The sequence below is a fragment of the Lepidochelys olivacea genome (assembly GCF_965140295.1).
Source record: "Lepidochelys olivacea isolate rLepOli2 genome assembly, chromosome: 3".
Lineage (NCBI taxonomy): Eukaryota > Metazoa > Chordata > Testudines > Cheloniidae > Lepidochelys > Lepidochelys olivacea.
In genome coordinates this window covers 191,715,369-191,733,000 of record NC_140413.1, presented here as the reverse complement: position 1 = coordinate 191,733,000, position 17,632 = coordinate 191,715,369, and the positions used below count along the sequence as shown (strand labels likewise).

General features: G+C 43.0%; 1 protein-coding gene across 1 annotated transcript in view; it reads left to right on the top strand.

Annotated features, from left to right (window-relative positions):
- USP34 (ubiquitin specific peptidase 34) overlaps positions 1 to 17,632 on the top strand; it is a 265,626-nt gene that overhangs the window by 14,106 nt on the left and 233,888 nt on the right. Inside the window, exons 2-3 of the mRNA XM_084622930.1 lie at positions 14,234 to 14,321; positions 15,164 to 15,584. Of these exons, the coding sequence (XP_084479056.1) occupies positions 14,234 to 14,321; positions 15,164 to 15,584 (509 nt within the window). The remainder of the gene's footprint in view (positions 1 to 14,233; positions 14,322 to 15,163; positions 15,585 to 17,632) is intronic.

The following is a 17,632-nucleotide window of genomic DNA, read 5'->3' as shown; positions in this document are numbered from 1 at the left end:
CGTGGAGTCTCCTGCCCCCTCCCCTCTGCCTAGGAGCCAGACCTACTGGCTGCTTCCGGGGTGCAGCACGGAGCCAGGACAGGTAGCACCGTGGTGATGCAGACTGGGAGCTGCCCAAGGTAAGCCGGTGCTCCAACCCTCCAGCCCTGAGCCCCCCCAAACCCGGAGCCCTCTCCTGCAGCCCAAACCCCTCATCCCTGGCCCCACCCCAAAGCCCCCAGCCCAGAGCCTGTACCCCCTTCTGCATCCCAACCTCCTGCCCCAGCCCTGAGTCCCCCCAAGCCTGGAGCCCCCTTCTGTACTCGAAACCCCTCATCCCCGGGCCCAGCCCAGAGCCCTCACTCCCTCCTGCACCTCAACCCTCTGCCCCAGCGCAGAGCCCACTCCCACACCCTAAAACCCACATCCCTAGCCCCACCCCAGAGCCCTCACCTCCTCCTGCACCCCTGCCTCAACCCGCAGCCCTCTCTTGCAGTCCGAATCCCTTGGCCCCAGCCTGGAGCTCCCTCCTGCACCCAGAGCCAGCAGCCCCAGCCCAGAGCCCTCACCCCTCCCACACACCAACCCCCTGCCTCAGCCTGCAGCCCCCTCCTGCATTCTGAATCCCTTGGCCCCACCCCCCATCCTGGAGCCCCGTCCTGCACCCCAAACACCTCATCCCGCACCCCCAGTGGGAACCCTCACCCCCTCCTACACCCAAACTCCCTGCCTCAGCCTGGAGCCGTCTCCCGCACCCTGAACCCCTAATTTCTGGCCCCACTCCAGAGCCTGCACCCCCATTTAGAGCCCTCACCCCCCCGCACTCCTGCTCCAGCCCAGTGAAAGTGAGGGGAGGTTAGAGTGAGCCACTGAGGGAGGGAGACTGTAGTGAGTGGGGGTGGGGCCTCAGGGAAGGGGGGGCTCGGAGAAGGGGCAGGGCTAGGGTGTTCAGTTTTGTGCCAATAGAAAGTTGGCAACCCTAGCGGTGAGTGACCTTTAGATATAAGATACCCTGCATGATGGTTGTCCTTGAGGTCTAATTACAATCTGTTCTCTTCGCCCTGAAATTCTTGCTATAAATGTATATATAATCTGAGCTTCATTTGTTTACACTTGGAATTATACATTCTCCTCTTCTAGTTGATTTAAATTTCTCATCTTTTGCAGTCTCTTAGTACCCTGCAGGTTTTTAAATGTCCTTTTCTTGACATGGAAACTCATGGTGGTTTTTTTAGTACTATAGTGTATATCAGCTATTCATGTTATTATGGAGAGGTCTGATTGTGGTGCCATAGTTAAGATTGCATTTAATTTTTCACATGTAACAGGGTAAAAATGGTGTCTTAAATGTAAAAGGCATTTCCTTTGAGTCTTATGTTCGGGCCCCTCTAGCTAACAATGGCATATTATTAACCTATTAAACTTTTTAGAAAGTTGAAACACATTTGAATATTCTGGGAATAGGCACGCTTGAAGAAAGTAAACTGATATCAAGCAGTTATTAACAATAATTGTTTAAAGAAAAGGAGTACTTGTGGCACCTTAGAGACTAACCAATTTATTTGAGCACAAGCTTTCGTGAGCTACAGCTCACTTCATCTTTATGCATCCGATGAAGTGAGCTGTAGCTCACGAAAGTTTATGCTCAGATAAATTGGTTAGTCTCTAAGGTGCCACAGGTACTCCTTTTCTTTTTGCGAATACAGACTAACACGGCTGCTACTCTGAAACCAATAATTGTTTAACTTACTTTTAACTTTGGGGCCCATTCAGCAGCTCAAGTTATTCTTAAGTAGTGTCACAGTGACGACAGAGGTGGCTTAACCAGTCATCATCTTTCCTCTCTATTTAATTTGCATGTTATAGTTCTGTTTGAAATGAGTTGATGGTGTCAGGGAGCACTGTACAGCTTAGAGTCCTCATTCATCTGTCCATTATGGAAACAGAACACTGCATTGCCTCCCAGGCTTTGGGCCTGAAACACCAGCCCTCACTCTCCTCTTTGTTACAGCTTTGTATCAATGGGATTCTTGTATAGGCTGCAAAGTTCAGATGCTGCTGTACTTGTCTGCTGGTAGTCTTTAGCCCCACACATGTAGGTGGTAGTGTCAGGCCTGTCATGGGCGGGAGTGGGGAAGTGCCATCTCCACAGTACCCTCCCTGCCTGTGTTCAGCATTTTGTTTACTTGTGTTTCACTTTATGCTACTCCTGGGGCATCTTACAAGAAGGCTGTAGGCATGTTGGCCTATCAGGGCTGTCAGCTATGTCTTCACGGAGTTGAAACAACCATGGGATAGCTAGACAGGCATGCTGAAGAATTTCAAAAGCCATAATTTATATTCACCTGTTTGAAACGTGGGATGCAGATCCTGGGCTAAGATTAATAGACCATTGACTGGAACCGCCAGAGTGACTGTCATAATGCAGAAATTGGCTTAGCCCAGTCTTGATAGTGTGACTGTGAGGCAGCAATACAGACAGTGGGGGTGAAGTGCACAATTAGAAGGTTGGAAGGTGGACTACAACACCTTGCTACCCTGGATGATGCAGCAGTTAGATGGCTGAACAGTCTAGATACTGACTTGTGATGCATATGAAAGAAGAAATACCCTCCCATTGCTCCCTCTGTGTGCTGGCTGAGCTATAAATAGCTCAGGACAGCTATTTGTGTCTCAGCACTCCTACTCCAATGCTTCAAGCCCCTACCTGGCCCCCTGCAGCCTTCAATCCTGACACCTCCCCCTTCCTTCCCTGAGCAGCATGCAGCACCTTCCCCAGTAACCTTTAGCACCTGCCCTTTTCACTCTGTGATCTCCCAGCAACACCTCCTCCAGGAATCCCCCTGTTCCACATCCAACTCTCCTTGTGTGGCCTCCCGCAGTTTCTTTCTCTCCCAAATGGTCCCAGACTAGGAATGTAAGGGCACCTCTCTGTCCTGGTTCCCTAATTAACACCTTCACCCTTCTTTCAGAGCTCCTTTATCGTCACTCTCTCCTTCCCCCACTGAATTTGCCTTCAGTATGCTCAGTTCCTTCCTGTCTCTCTCTCTCTCCTTTCCCCATTCATTGTCTGTTCCCATTCTCAACCTTCCGAGGCAACAGCACTTTCAAAAAGATCTTATGGAATGAAAATAAAAATGAAAAATCATACACAAAAACACTACGTTGTCACTGTATACTAAAAGACCACACATTGTATCCTTAAGTACCTTTTTTGGGGGGTAATTTGGAGAAAGAGGTGCTGGAAGTTAGATATTCTCATGAATTTCTAGCACTATCCTCTGAAGCAGCTGTTACTGGCCATCACTAGAAACTGGATTCTGGACTTGATGGACTGATGGTCTGAGCTGGGATGGCATTTCCTATGTTTAGTTTGTCCATAACAGGTGATTAAATCTCTTTCATCTCTTAGGATGGTGATTCCAGATATTACAAACGCTTATTCATCCATGCACATTCAAAATTGGTATAATTTTATGGAACATCTTGCCAAACTTCTGTAGTACAGTTTTAATTAGAGGAGAGAAAAGGAAGGATTCTTAGTGTACACAAGTGTATAAATCTACATAAAGTTCAATACTACATCCTTAACTCTGAACTTCTTACACAGTAAGTTGCAATATTTTTTATAGATGCTGACCAAAATAAACTTGTCTAGGCTGAAATAAAAGTCTAGATGTTAATAATTTAATAGTACACCTCTCAAAACAAACTATTGCATGTGTAAAAAGAAAAGGAGTATTTGTGGCACCTTAGAGACTAACCAATTTATTTGAGCATGAGCTTTCGTGAGCTACAGCTCACTTCATCGGATGCATACTGTGGAAACTGCAGAAGACATTATATATACACAGAGACCATGAAACAATACCTCCTCCCACCCCACTCTCCTGCTGGTAATAGCTTATCTAAAGTGATCATCAAGTTGGGCCATTTCCAGCACAAATCCAGGTTTTCTCACCCTCCGCCCCCCCCAAACTCACTCTCCTGCTCAGGGCGGAGGGTGAGAAAACCTGGATTTGTGCTGGAAATGGCCCAACTTGATGATCACTTTAGATAAGCTATTACCAGCAGGAGAGTGGAGTGGGAGGAGGTATTGTTTCATGGTCTCTGTGTATATATAATGTCTTCTGTAGTTTCCACAGTATGCATCCGATGAAGTGAGCTGTAGCTCACGAAAGCTCATGCTCAAATAAATTGGTTAGTCTCTAAGGTGCCACAAGTACTCCTTTTCTTTTTGCGAATACAGACTAATACGGCTGTTACACTGAAACCTGTCATATTGCATGTGTGTAGAACTATTCCTTCCATTCAACACTGTCAAATGCTTTGTAGGCATCAAGAGATAAAATTATGAGCAGATTGAAAATACCCCCAGGGTTGAATTGATGTTCTCATGGTACTGGCTCCAAATCTTATTTTTATAAACCCAATTTGTTCTTTGATAATCTTTTAAAAATGTTTTGGTAAGCATCTTTTCCATTATCTTCAATTCCCCCTGAGGAAGTGAAACATGCTGATTTTAGGAGGAGGATTTCCAGGCCAGTTTAAAAACAAACAATCAAATAAAAACCAACAAACAAACCAAACATCTGATTACCTGGAGTTAAAATTCAGAGAAAAACAAAGCTTAAGAGAACATTGTAGTATCCTTTAAAAATAAAAATGGAAAGCATATAAATATACAGATAAACTCCTATTTTTCATTTCAGGTAGATTGTATACAACTAAATTTCCAAAATTCTGAACCCTTTCTGGAAGCTTTTAAAGCAGTTGTTTAAGCTGTTTAAGGGCATTTCTGCACTTAAAAAGCTGCAGTGGCATAGCTGCCCCAGTGTAGCCCTGCCACTGTAGTGTTTCAGTGAAGCCGCTGCTATGTTAACAGGAGAGCTTCTCCTGATGGTGTAGTTAATCCACCTCCATGAGAGGTGGTCATTATGTTGACAAGAAAAGCCCTCCTGTTGTCATAGTTCTGTGTACGCTGGAGGTTAGGTCAGTATAACTGCATTGCTCAGGGATGTGGATTTTTCACACACCTGAGTGACTTTGGTATACCAGTGTATGTTTGCAGTGCAGACCTGGCCTAAGATATCTTTAAATATGGTAGCATTTTGCTCGTACATGGAATATGGTAAGTGTACTGTAGTCAAGACTCTGTGTATTACGTGGCAAGCTTGACTTAACGTCTGTGGCAAGGTTCTTGGATTCTGCAGTGCTCTGGTGTGGTCTTAAAGAAACCAAGTATCATGGGAGTTTGTGTTGTAAAACGCAAACGCAGATGGATCTCTGATGTAGCAGTGTGCAAAACTAAAACATAACAAAAACTTTACTAATAGTAATAAACCAGTATTCTTTGAGAATCATGTTGTTATATGTTTCTGGTTATGTTTAGGAAGGTGATAAGTGGACAGAATTAGGGGACTTTTCCCTAATTTCCTGGTTTATTTTTAAACAGTGAACTTGAAATTGAGTCAGGTTTTTTTTGGCTTTACAATCACTTTTATTTTGTAAAGAATTTCGTTCCAAAGTGGCTATGCCTAAAACCCACACAAACCAGTGGGAAAACAAGGAAACTGACTTTGTGTTGTGTTGTCAAATATATAAATCAAACTGAAAAAAACCCCTATTTTTTCCCTTTTTCATTTATTGTAATCTTAGGTGTTGCTCATACGAGATATAAAAAAAGTGAGACAAGTGTGATTTTTTTTAAGTTGATGGTGTCTTTTCTGATACATCACATTTATAGGCACTGTAATTTCTCTGTGTGTAGTGTATTTATTTTAAAGGAAACTTCTGTATTCTCTTAATGATTGTTCTCTGAAGTGATATGTTTCTTAACCTTACTTCCAAGTTAAAAGGTTTTTACACTGGAATTTTTAATTTTTAGAATTGTGTAGTGGCAGTAGTCTATACTGGGGCTTGCAAAACTGTGAAGGAATTCAAGATGAGATTGAAAGCCAGAAAAAATGAGATTGGAGCCAGAAAAAACCCTTAGCCCCCACACCCAGGGGGGAAGACCCCTCAGATCAGTGAGTTTTATTAGGTTTTTCTTAGAGCTGTCAATTAATTGCAGTTAACTCAAGTGATTAATGCAAAACAAATTCACGAGATTAAAAAATTAGTTACGATTAATCACAGTATTAATAGCACTGTTTAATAATATAATACCAATTTAAATTTATTATATATTTGGATGTTTTTCTACTATTTTCAAATATATTAATTTCAATTGCAACATACAATACAAAGTGTACAGTGCTCACTTTATTATTTATGATTACAAATATTTGCACTGTGAAAAAGATAAATGAAATAGTGTTTTTCAGTTCACCTCATATAAGTACTGGAGTGCAATCTCTATTATGAAAGTGCAATTTACAGAGGTAAACTTTTTTTTACACATAATTGCACTCAAAACCAAAACCGTGTAAAACTTTAGAGCCTACAAGTCCAGTCCGTCCTACTTCTTGTTCAGCCAATTGCTGAGAGACACAAGTTTGTTTACATTTATGGGAGATACTGCCCAATTCTTATTTACAATGTCACCTGAAAGTGAAAACAGGTGTTCACTATTTTAGCTAGCATTGCAAGGTATTTACGTGCCAGGTATGCTAAATATTTGTATGTTCCTTTGTGCTTTGGCCATCGTTCTCGAGGACATGTTTCCATGCTGATGACAGATTCTGCTCGATAACGATCTGAAGCAGTGAGGACCAATGCACATATATTTTCATCATCTGAGTCAGATGCCACCAACCGAAGGTTGATTTTCTTTTTTGGTGGTTCGGGTTCTGTATTTTCCGAATCTGAGTGTTGCCTTTTAAGACTTCTGACAGCATTTTCCCCACCTTGTGTCTCTCACGTTTTGGAAGGCACTTTAGATTCCTAAACCTACTTTGTTTTTTTTTTCCTCCCAACTTCTGAGTGTCTGAAGTGTCTATATTTTCAAGTTGTTTGAAATTAGAGACCAGTGTTTCCACTATATAATCAGCGAATGAAAATGTTATTTTTAAAATTATAAAGGAAGTGTTCAGAATGTCAAGATTCTATTTTGTGCTGGTTGAAAAGCAATAAGAAAATTTTAGAATGATCTAGAAGCCTAAAGGGGAATAAGAATAGTTGGAGTTATTCTTGGCAGGAGAAAGGGATGGAACTAGTGGGTAGAATCATCTGTGACTTGATATTGAAGAGAGTGGAGTAGGTAGAATTGAGTACTGTTATTGGAGTTTGGCTTGCCAGAATCTATACACTTCTGGGATCTGGGCAGGACAGCTGATATGGTTTGATAGAAAACTGGCTAGCTCATCTTATTTTTAATTCTTCTCTGTGTTGAATTCACTAGGTAGTTTCAGATTCTAGCTCTAGTAAATGTGACAAATACTACAAATGGATGATTAATCACTGGTAAACGTCAGTGTAGAAATTTCTGACTCAACTGGTCTAAAGTTGAAGGAAATGGTCAGAAACAAACAGAAATAACAAAAATAGATAACATCTAAAGTGAAATGTAAACACTGTCAAGAATTGTTAAGTAGAAAGATAGGATGCATGGTTACCTCAAAAATTTCGGACAGTATATCTTATTCTTCAAGCTCAAGTGTGCTGCTCAGTGAAATTGTTGAAGAGCACTCATTTTAAAAGTGCTGAGCACCCGATAACTCCTGCTGAAGTCGATGAGAGATAGTTGGCGCTTAACACTCTTGAAAATCAGGCCACTTATATATGTGCTTCATTATATGGTTTTAAAAGCCTTACTCTAGTAGCTAGTTTGAAAAGCTTGCTTAGCATTTTCAGTTACACTCATAAGAATCCTCATCCTTCTGTTTGTAAGATTTTTGGTAGCTAGGAGCACAAAAACTTTCCAACCACAATATGCTTTTGCATAATTGGGTGCCTAGACACCATAGGGATCAGGTACATTTTAATTGCATGATTTATAGAGATTTTACATTCTGCTTGAAATACCTGGCATAGCTGAATTTTGGCAGAGGATAGTAGACTAAAAGGTAGGGGAGGTAATATCTGTTATTGGACCAACTTCTGTTTGTGAGAGAGAGAGACAAGCTTTCAAGCTACACAAAACTCTTCCATAGCACTAAGTCTGTGTCTGCACTACACTGTCGGGAGGCAAAACTTATGTTGCTCAGGGGTATGACTAAACCATCTTCCTGAGTGACGTAAGTTACACCGGTATAAGTGCTCATGTGCACAGCGCTATGTTGGTGGGAGAGCTTCTTCTGTAGAGCATCTTCACCACATGCACCACACTTCTTATACACTGCTCCTGCAGTGCTGTAAGATAGACAGACTCTTAGGGTATGTCTACATTGGCAGAGTTACAGTGCTGGCAGTTACAGCTCCGCTCAGAGAGCACTGAAGGGAAACTGCTGTTGTGTGTTCACACTGTCAGCTGCCTGCGCAATAGTGTGTTCACACTTGTGGCACTTGCAGTGGTATTCGGAGCGGTGCACTCTGGGCAGCTATCACATAGAACATCTCTTCCTCTTCTGCCGCTAAGAGTTGTGGGAAGGCGGAGGGGGTTGCGGGGCATCCTAGGTCCTGTCTCAGTGCCCTGTGATGCACTGCTTTGCATCCCAGCAATCTCTGTGCTTCCGTCCGCATTTGGCACCATCTTTCAATGGTTTTGTGTACTGCGTGCTCTGCGTCTTCGGTCTGCACAAATGGCTCTGTTGACCAGTATGCTGGTCGCTCTCACTAACACGGCAGAAGTGGTAGTGGGGTTATTCCTTAAACTACAAAGGCAAGAGCAGTTTGACATTGATCTCGCCACGCGTAGTAGCTCCGACACGAGATTGCATTTGGCATTCATGGAGATGCTGACCACAATGAAACTCTGCTTTTGGGCTCGGGAAACGGGAACTTAGTGGTGGGATCACATCATCATGCATGTCTGGGATGACAAGCAGTGGCTGCAGAACTTTTGGATGAGGAAAGCCACATTCATGGGACTGTGTGATGAGCTTGCCCTAGCCCTGTGGCACAAGGACATGAGAATGAGAGCTGCCCTGTTGTTGGAGAAGTGTGTGGTGATTGCAGTGTGGAAGCTGGCTACTCCAGACTGCTACCGATAGGTCGCTAACCAGTTCAGAGTGGGAAAGTCGACCGTTGGAGTCGTGTTGACGGAGGTGTGCAGCGCCATTAATCACATCCTGCTCCAAAAGAACGTGACTCTGGGCAACGTGCATGAGATTGTGGATGGCTTTGCACAAATCAGCTGCCCTAATTGCGAAGGGGCGATTGATGGCACGTATATTCCAATTCTGTCACCAGACCACCTAGCCACTGAGTACATTAATTGGAAGGGGTATTTCTCAATGGTTCTCCAGACGCTTGTGGATCACCATGGCCGTTTCACGGACATTAACGGAGGCTGGTCCAGAAAGGTGCACGATGCACACATCTTTTGGAACACTGGCCAGTTCAGGAAGCTGCAAGCAGGGACTTTCTTCCTGGACCAGAAGATCACCTTAGGGGAAGTCAGAAATGCCCATTGTGATCCTGGGAGAGCCTGCCTACCCCTTAATTCTGTGGCTTATGCAGCCATACATGGGGCACCTTGCCAGCAGCAAGGAGCAGTTGAACAACAGGCTGAGCAAATGCAGAATGACTGAGTATGCATTTGGCCATTTAAAAGCTTGCTGGTGATGCCTGTATGGGAAGCTGGACATGGCCGATGACAATATTCCTATGCTTATAGCCACGTGCTGTACGCTCCATGATATTTGTGAAGGGAAGGGTGAAAGCTTCACTCAGGGCTGGACCACAGAGGCTCAGCACCTGGAGGCTGAGTTTGAACAGCTGGAGACCAGGGCTATTAGAAGGGCACATCGTGGGGCCATCAGGGTCAGGGATGCTTTGAGGCAGCAGTTAGAAGCTGAAAGCCACTAATATTAGTTGCTATGCTCGGGATTGTGGTGCTTGTAATGCTAGGAGGTGATTTGTGCATATCATGCAAGAAGGGTCCTTAACATAACTGTATGTTGCTTTGCAGTGGTCTTTTTGCTTTCACTTAATAGAATAAAGATTGCTTTCAAACAAATACAATTCTTTTATTGAAAGCCAACAACCAGAGGAGAAAGTCAAACGAAAAAATTCATCAGCAGGGAGGGGGATGGGTGATGGGGGAATGGAAGGTCTCAAGAGGAGGTGGGGTCCCAGGACGGCTACAGATTTGTGTATGTCCAGGGATCATACCCAACCTTCTCCTTTGGAGTACGATGCAGCGGGTGCTGTACTTCAGCAGGGCCAAACTGCAGATGCATGGGTTTTGAGTGTAGTGGGTATTGGGAGTCCACATTGCTGGACTGTGAGGAGGGAGGAGTGGAATACTGTGGGTAGAGAGTGGAACCAGGAGGTTGATAAGAGTGTGTTGGCGGTGTGTGTGTGGGGAGGCGCATTGGAAAGAATTTTGCGACAGCAGCTGCAGGGGAGGGCAGGTGTGGAGTTGCTCGGTTTGAAGAGCTCGTATCGCCTGGAGCGTGTCCACTTGGTGCTCCATAACTGTTAAGAGCCACTGTATGGTTTTTTTCTGGTGTGCTGCGTTCTCCTTTTGTTCCCTCTTCTTGCTGTCCCACCACTCAGCGGCGGAGTGCATTGTAACGTCACGCATAAAGTCCTCCTTAGTTCTTCTTGACCGCTTCCTAATTCTTCGCAACCATTCTGCCGCTGATAACAAAGAGGGAGGCTGTGCTCCCAAGGTCATCTCTGTGAAGTTTAAATGCAACATTTTACAGAAGCAGTATTGTTTGCAACACAGACAACACTGTTTCAGTGCTTTAAAACACAGCCAGTACTCTCACACCTGTCACTAACTGGCTGACCCCAGGCAAGCGCACACAAGCCACAAGACCCCCAAAATGATGGGTAGCCGCAGGGTAAATCACTGTTCCCGGACCCTGCTGTACACTGGGCATGTGGTTCTTGGGCACTTGGAGAGAGCCAGCACTGTAGGGGGGCTCTGATAATCATTCCTGTCCCAACACTTACCACAGGTGGTGATCATTATGGAAGATATCTTGCTGCTGAGGGTGAGCAGGGAATCAAGGGAGGGTCTTCTCCAAGCCTGTGGCTTCCGCTCTGGCCCCTATGCGGCTAGCCTGTGTGCAGCAATGATCTCTCCCCCCCCACCCCCTGTGATGGCACAATGGCATGGGAAATTTACCATTAATGGGCCAAGAAACAAAGCAGCTCTGCCGAGGAACCTGTGGGAGCGGATTGCCCAGTATCTCCACGAGTTTCCTGGAGATCTCTGAGGGAGATTCCCGTGAAGTGAGGGAGTGTATCAACAGCCAGTTCCGCCGCTCAAACAAGGCATGAGGTGGGAGACAAGTCTGCTTTTTGCAACCCTCCTGTCCCCAACAACTCGCTTCAGCAATTCCCCAAATCAGATCCACTTACCGGGGCCTCCTCTCCCGTTTGCTCTTCGCCAAGGTCCGACTGCTGTGACTGGCTAGGCTCCTCTGGGGTAGAAAAGAGCTCCTGACTGCATGCATCTCTGGCCTCCGAGTCATCCTCTGCCTCTGGTTCTCCCTCCCCATCTTCATCCAAGATTGCCTCCTTCTGGCTTGGTCCACTCTCGACTGGCATGTGAGCCAATGAAGTATCCACAGGGGACTTCTCAGTGGAGGTGGGGTCACCACCGAGTATCGCGTCCAGCAGTTTGTAGAACCGGCAGCTGGTGGGGGCAGCACCGGAGTGGTGGTTTGCCTCCTGCACCTTGTGGTAGGCATTCCGCAGCTCCTTCACTTTAACCCTGCACTGCAATGTGTCCTGGTCATGGCCCTTTTCTATCATGCATCTAGAAATCTGTCCATAGGTATCATAATTCCGATGGCTGGAGCACAGCTGTGATTGCCATTTCCAGCCCACCTGATGATCACTTTAGATAAGCTATTACCAGCTGGACAATGGGGTGGGAGGAGGTATTTTTTCATATTCTCTGTGTATATATAAAGTCTGCTGCAGTTTCCACGGCATGCATCCGATGAAGTGAGCTGTAGCTCACGAAAGCTCATGCTCAAATAAATTGGTTAGTCTCTAAGGTGCCACAAGTCCTCCTTTTCTTTTTGCGAATACAGACTAACACGGCTGCTACTCTGAAACTTGCCAGTGTAGACAAGGCCTTAGAGCAGGGGTGGCCAACCTGTGGCTCCGGAGCCACATGCAGCTCTTCAGAAGTTAATATGCGGCTCCTTGTATAGGCACCAACTCGGGCTGGAGCTACAGGCGCCAACTTTCCAATGTGCCGGGGGGTGCTCATTAGGGTGACCAGACGACAAGTGTGAGAAATCGGGACAGGGGGTGGGGGTAATAGGAGCCTATATAAGAAAAAGACCCCAAAATTGGGACTGTCCCTATAAAATTGGGACATCTGGTCACCCTATTGCTCACTGCTCAACCCCTGGCTCTGCCACAGGCCCTGCCCCCACTCCACCCCTTCCTGCCCCCTTCCCTGAGCCTGCCATGCCCTCGCTCCTCCCCTCTCCTCCCCCAGAGCCTCCTTCATGATCTGGAGGTACTCAGGAGGTACGGGGCGGGGCGGAGAAGGCACTGATTGGTGGGGCTGGGGGGAGCTGGGAGGGAGGGTGGGAGGCAGGAGGAGCTGGGAGTGGCGGGGTCGGGGGGAGCTGATAGGGGGCTGCTGACATATTACTATGGCTCTTTGGCAATGTACATTGGTAAATTCTGGCTCCTTCTCAGGCTCAGATTGGCCACACCTTGCCTTAAAGTGTCACAGGTAAATACAAGATTGAACAGATAGTTTAGCATAAGTAGTTAGTACATATTCTAAGGAACCATTCTAAGGAACCATTCAAGGTGAAGTGGCTCATTAACACCCCTGTAGTCATAGGACAAAAATGGGAGTTAGTGGATTACAGATTGTTGTAATAAGCCATAAATCCAGTGTCTTTATTAAGACCATGATTTTTAGTGTCTAGCAAAGTTCTGAATTTATACTCCCAGGCTCGTCTTTTGAAACTGTTGTGCAGGTTTCCTTTGAGGATGAGGACTGATAGGTCAGATATGGAATGATTGCTTTGCAAGAAGTGTTCGTGATAGTGGCTTTGTTTACACTACACAGATCTTAGTGGCACAGCCATGTTGACACGTCTGTCGTTAAAAGTCGGGCAGCGTAAATGCTGTTTGTCGGCACTTTTGCGGACTAAATACTTCCACCCTGTAAGAGCAGTGTTTGCATTGTCGACAGGAGAGCGCTCCTGCTGACAACGAGCTGTTTACACTGCCACTTGCCGCGGCAAAACTTTTGTCTTTTGGCAGGGGTGTGTGTCTGTGTTTCTTTAAACACCTGTGAACAACAAAAGTTTTGTCATTCAATTGGCAGTGTAGACAAAGCCAGTGTGTTTTTGTCTTTTATCATTTTCCTGTGAGAGTTCATTTGAGAGTTTAGTGATTATCTGGTTTCACCCACATAGTTGTTATTGGGGCATTTAGTGCAATGTATGAGGAACACCACATGTGAAAGGCAAGTGTAGGACCCATGGATTTTAAAAGGCGTGTTTTGGGGGGTGTGGATCATTGTAACAGTGGAGATATGTCTGCAGGTTTTGCATCTGTTGTTCTGGCAGGGTCTGGTGCTGCTTTGAGCTGGTGTGTCCTGGTCTGAGGGGAGCTTGGAGATGTTGGGGAGTGTTTGAAAGCCAGAAGAGGGAGTTCAGGAAAGAGTTATTTCAGGATGGGCCCCACTGAGTGTGGGTTGTAGTTGTTTGATGATATCCAGTACAGATTCCAGTATGGGGTGATAGGTGACAACTAGGGGTGTTTGGCAAGAGAGGGTTTTATTTCTGGATTGAGGCAGGTTCTCTTGGGATATTTGGGTGGCCCATTCCATGGTATGATCTACTTCTCTGATGGAGCGTCCTAATTTGGTAAAGGCTGTTTTTGAACATGTAAGGTGTATATCCTGGACTTTCTCTTCAGAGCATATTCTGTGGTATCTGAGTGCCTGGCTGTAGATAACAGATTTCTTGGAGTTGAGGAGGTTACTGGATCTATGAAGGTAAGTGTGGTGATCCAAGAGTTTTGTGCTGGAAAAACATCTGTAATATTATGTTACTGTATTCTGGCTAGCAATGCAGTTCCTGTTCTGAGTCTAATTTTTCTAATTTGGTCCTTTTGGAACAAAATTTATGTTTGATATTTTATGTTTAATGTAGCAGTTAAAAGTCACATTAAATATTACATATGCCATTAACAACTTACTCTTTTTCTTCAGTATCTGACATTGAAGGTGGTGATGGATTGCAGCTCCGAAAGGAACATGCACTCAAGATATTTGCTTATATCAACTCCTGGACGCAAAGGTATTTTAATCAGTGTCTTTAAACTCATCATATTGGACCCCATTTATTGTAAAAACTATGCAGGTAGTAGAGTGAATAGAATAAGTAAAGTGAATACAATATTGTCGTGTGACTAAAATGATGGGAGAATAAAGGAAATTCTGGCCTTCATTTACATGTAACTACTTTTGTGCCATGTCTCCTGCTAGGTGTGTGTGGAGAACACACCTTTGAAGCACTGACTGGCATTCCAGAAGCTGTTGAAGAACATAGCAGTAAACAGGCTAAGTGATAGTAATGAAAAATATTATAAAACCTTATATATGCTGTTGCTTAATGTGAACTATCCTGCCACATACTTTTTTTTCTAAAGAAAATGTGGCAAAAATCAAGAATTATTACTTTGAATTTCAGTGTCTTATGAGGATTTTTTCACAATATCCTGGTGCTGTGACTCAACAAGATGAACACATGCAGTCCATAGCGACCATTGTAAAATACATAAATAATTTAAAACTGCTGAACAATAGTTGGCACCGTGTAGTTCTCTGTGAGTGTCTGGAAATAAATGGGATGCCCACAGGGATTAATGAGGTAGTCAGTATTGGTGCTTGACACTGGAGTCTCAGTGTCACTTTGAATTTCCTGTCTTTGTTGGTCTGTCACATGCTTTGTTACTTAAAATATATTTAAATGTGAAACTTCCTTATAATTAGTCACTTTAAAAAAATTAAGATCAGTCTTTTTTTCTTTCTATTTATTAGTTTCTTTAAGTTGATGGAGTCCAAACTTCTCATTTTTAGATATTTTAATTCTGAGCCACTCCAGGAATTTTCACTTTTTTATTTTGTTTTTGTTTGCAGACAATGTCTGTGCTGCTTCAAGGAGTATAAGCATTTGGAGATCTTTAACCAAGTAGTATGTGCGCTTATTAACTTAGTGATTGCCCAAGTTCAAGCTCTACGGGACCAGCTTTGTAAACATTGCACTATTAACATAGATTCAACATGGCAAGATCAGAATAATCAAGCCAATGAGCCACTGAACGTAGAAAGAGAGTCTCATGAAGAAGAAAATGGAGAACGACAAAAATGCATAGAGAAAAAGTTAGACTCTGCAAGAACTTGTATCCTGACAGAGGAAGAATCTGCAAAGAGCACTGATGCTTTTAGCTTATGGAGCACTGATGAGAAGGAAAAACTGTTGCTGTGTGTGGCAAAAATCTTTCAGATTCAGTTTCCTCTGTATACTGCTTACAAGCATAATACTCATCCCACAATAGAGGTATATCTTATTCTAACTTGTGCATATTTTGTTTTTTTGTGAAACACAGTGTAGTTATCATCAAAGGGTAGACTCTGCTTGAGTGATTGTAGTTTTCAAACCAGGTGGATGGGGATGATTCAGCTCTCCCACTGAATTCAGTGGGTCTTTCCATTGACACTTTTTGGGAGATGAGCCACTCCCTTAATTACTTTCTTAAAATAATTCTTGATTGGTCTAGGCAAAAGCAGTTAATAAAATGTTGGATATAATTGCATAATTTATCATATAGTCACAGTAGTAGGAAAGCAAAAAGGGACCATAAATATGGCTTCTTTCCAAAAATAATAGAAAGTAAATTTAACTCCTTTTAGTTAAATCTGTTGTTATAAACAAAATTTACGAACTAAAACTTGCATGAGACCACACTTTTTTTGCTATTCCGTAATCAACTGAATAACTGTTACAACTGCAGCTCTGCAAACTGGACTACTATCTTTATACATTTTTCATTGTGATGTTACTTTGTTACTGCTAAATATATTTTTTTACATAATTTATTTTGAAAAAGTCACTTTCAGAACTCTTTTTTTACCAACTTTTTATTCCTAGATATAGAAGGAAATGCTTTTGTATTTATATTTGGGACTCTAGTTGTCAAATTAAAATAATTTTGTTCTTGAAAAGGTTTATTTTTAGTTCCACGTGTGGAAATCTGTTCCTGACTAAATAGAGCACATGCTACACTTACATACTGAGATATGAGTATATTTGCCATTGTTAAGAAAGCTTATACTGAGAAAATGCGTGAGAACACATTAATATGTTTATGTGGGTGTTACAAAATATTGGCACATTAAAATAGTTATCCAAAACCACAAACTTAAAGTATGAAAAAGCTCTGTCACTGCTTTGAGTAGTTAAGCTTTCAGTTTCAAATTATTACACTATTTGCTCTTAACTTGTAAAGATATACATAAATGATATGTGATTTGGCATATGTGCTACTGTGTTTGCATGAGTTATATTCAGTCCGTGAATAAGTGGATCTCACCAAATTTGGCAATAAATGTTGGTTTAGTTTAAAATTATTAAACTGGGAAGATGAGTGATTTTTGTTTTGTTTGGGGCATATTTGAGTATCTTTGCTATATTCGATCATGTTGGAGTATAAATCTGTAAGTTAAAATGTCAAACTGTGTTTACAAATATATGTGATCTCAAGTATACCTATATTAATGAACCAGAGAATGTTAGAATTCCAGTAAGTAAGACTTTCCTACCACATTTCAGTATGGTCTTCATAATTCCTTTTAAACGTTATCATCATAAATAAATAGGTCTGTGATGCATCTGCCCACTAGTAGAGAACAGTGAGGGAAGGTCTATCTTTTTGTTTTTCATACTGGTTAAAACTAATGTTAAAACGAAAGGGATTTTGCCTCTGTGTTTCATGGGGTAATTAAAAAAACTGATCTTCAGTTTTTCTCCCTGCCTTCACAGGAACATGGCAGAAACAGCTCTGGAGCAATTTTTTATGTATAAATAGACTTGCTTCTCTTAGAGAGAAGACAACAATCTTTTTTTCTTTTAGGAAATATTTGTCTGCCTTATTTTTTGTCATTGTGCCCTGAAGAATTAGAAATCTCAAAAGGGACATTGGCAAGATTTTTTTGGCTGATGTGCTGACATAGTGTAAGAGGACCAGGTTCTAACATAAATTGGGTGGCTGCATTGTGGCTCTCCAGTACACTCAAAAATATGACATCTTGAATTACTGACCACTCAGATTAGCAAGCACTGTTACTCCACGAATATATCAAAATCGTGGTCTGGAGAGAGAGACGAGAGAGAAGAAAACTTATTTGCTGTCTAGGCAAGTCAAAAAAATGATTCCCACTTTCAACTAGTTTCTCATACCAAATTTGTAATTTCTTCAGAGCAAGGATTGATAGATCTGTGTTTTGAAATCTTCTAGCACATTTTGATTTCTATCATAATACTGTATAATAATGCTAATGACGAAATCCTTCAGTGGGTTTATGGGCAAATGTGAAGTGTGGTCATTC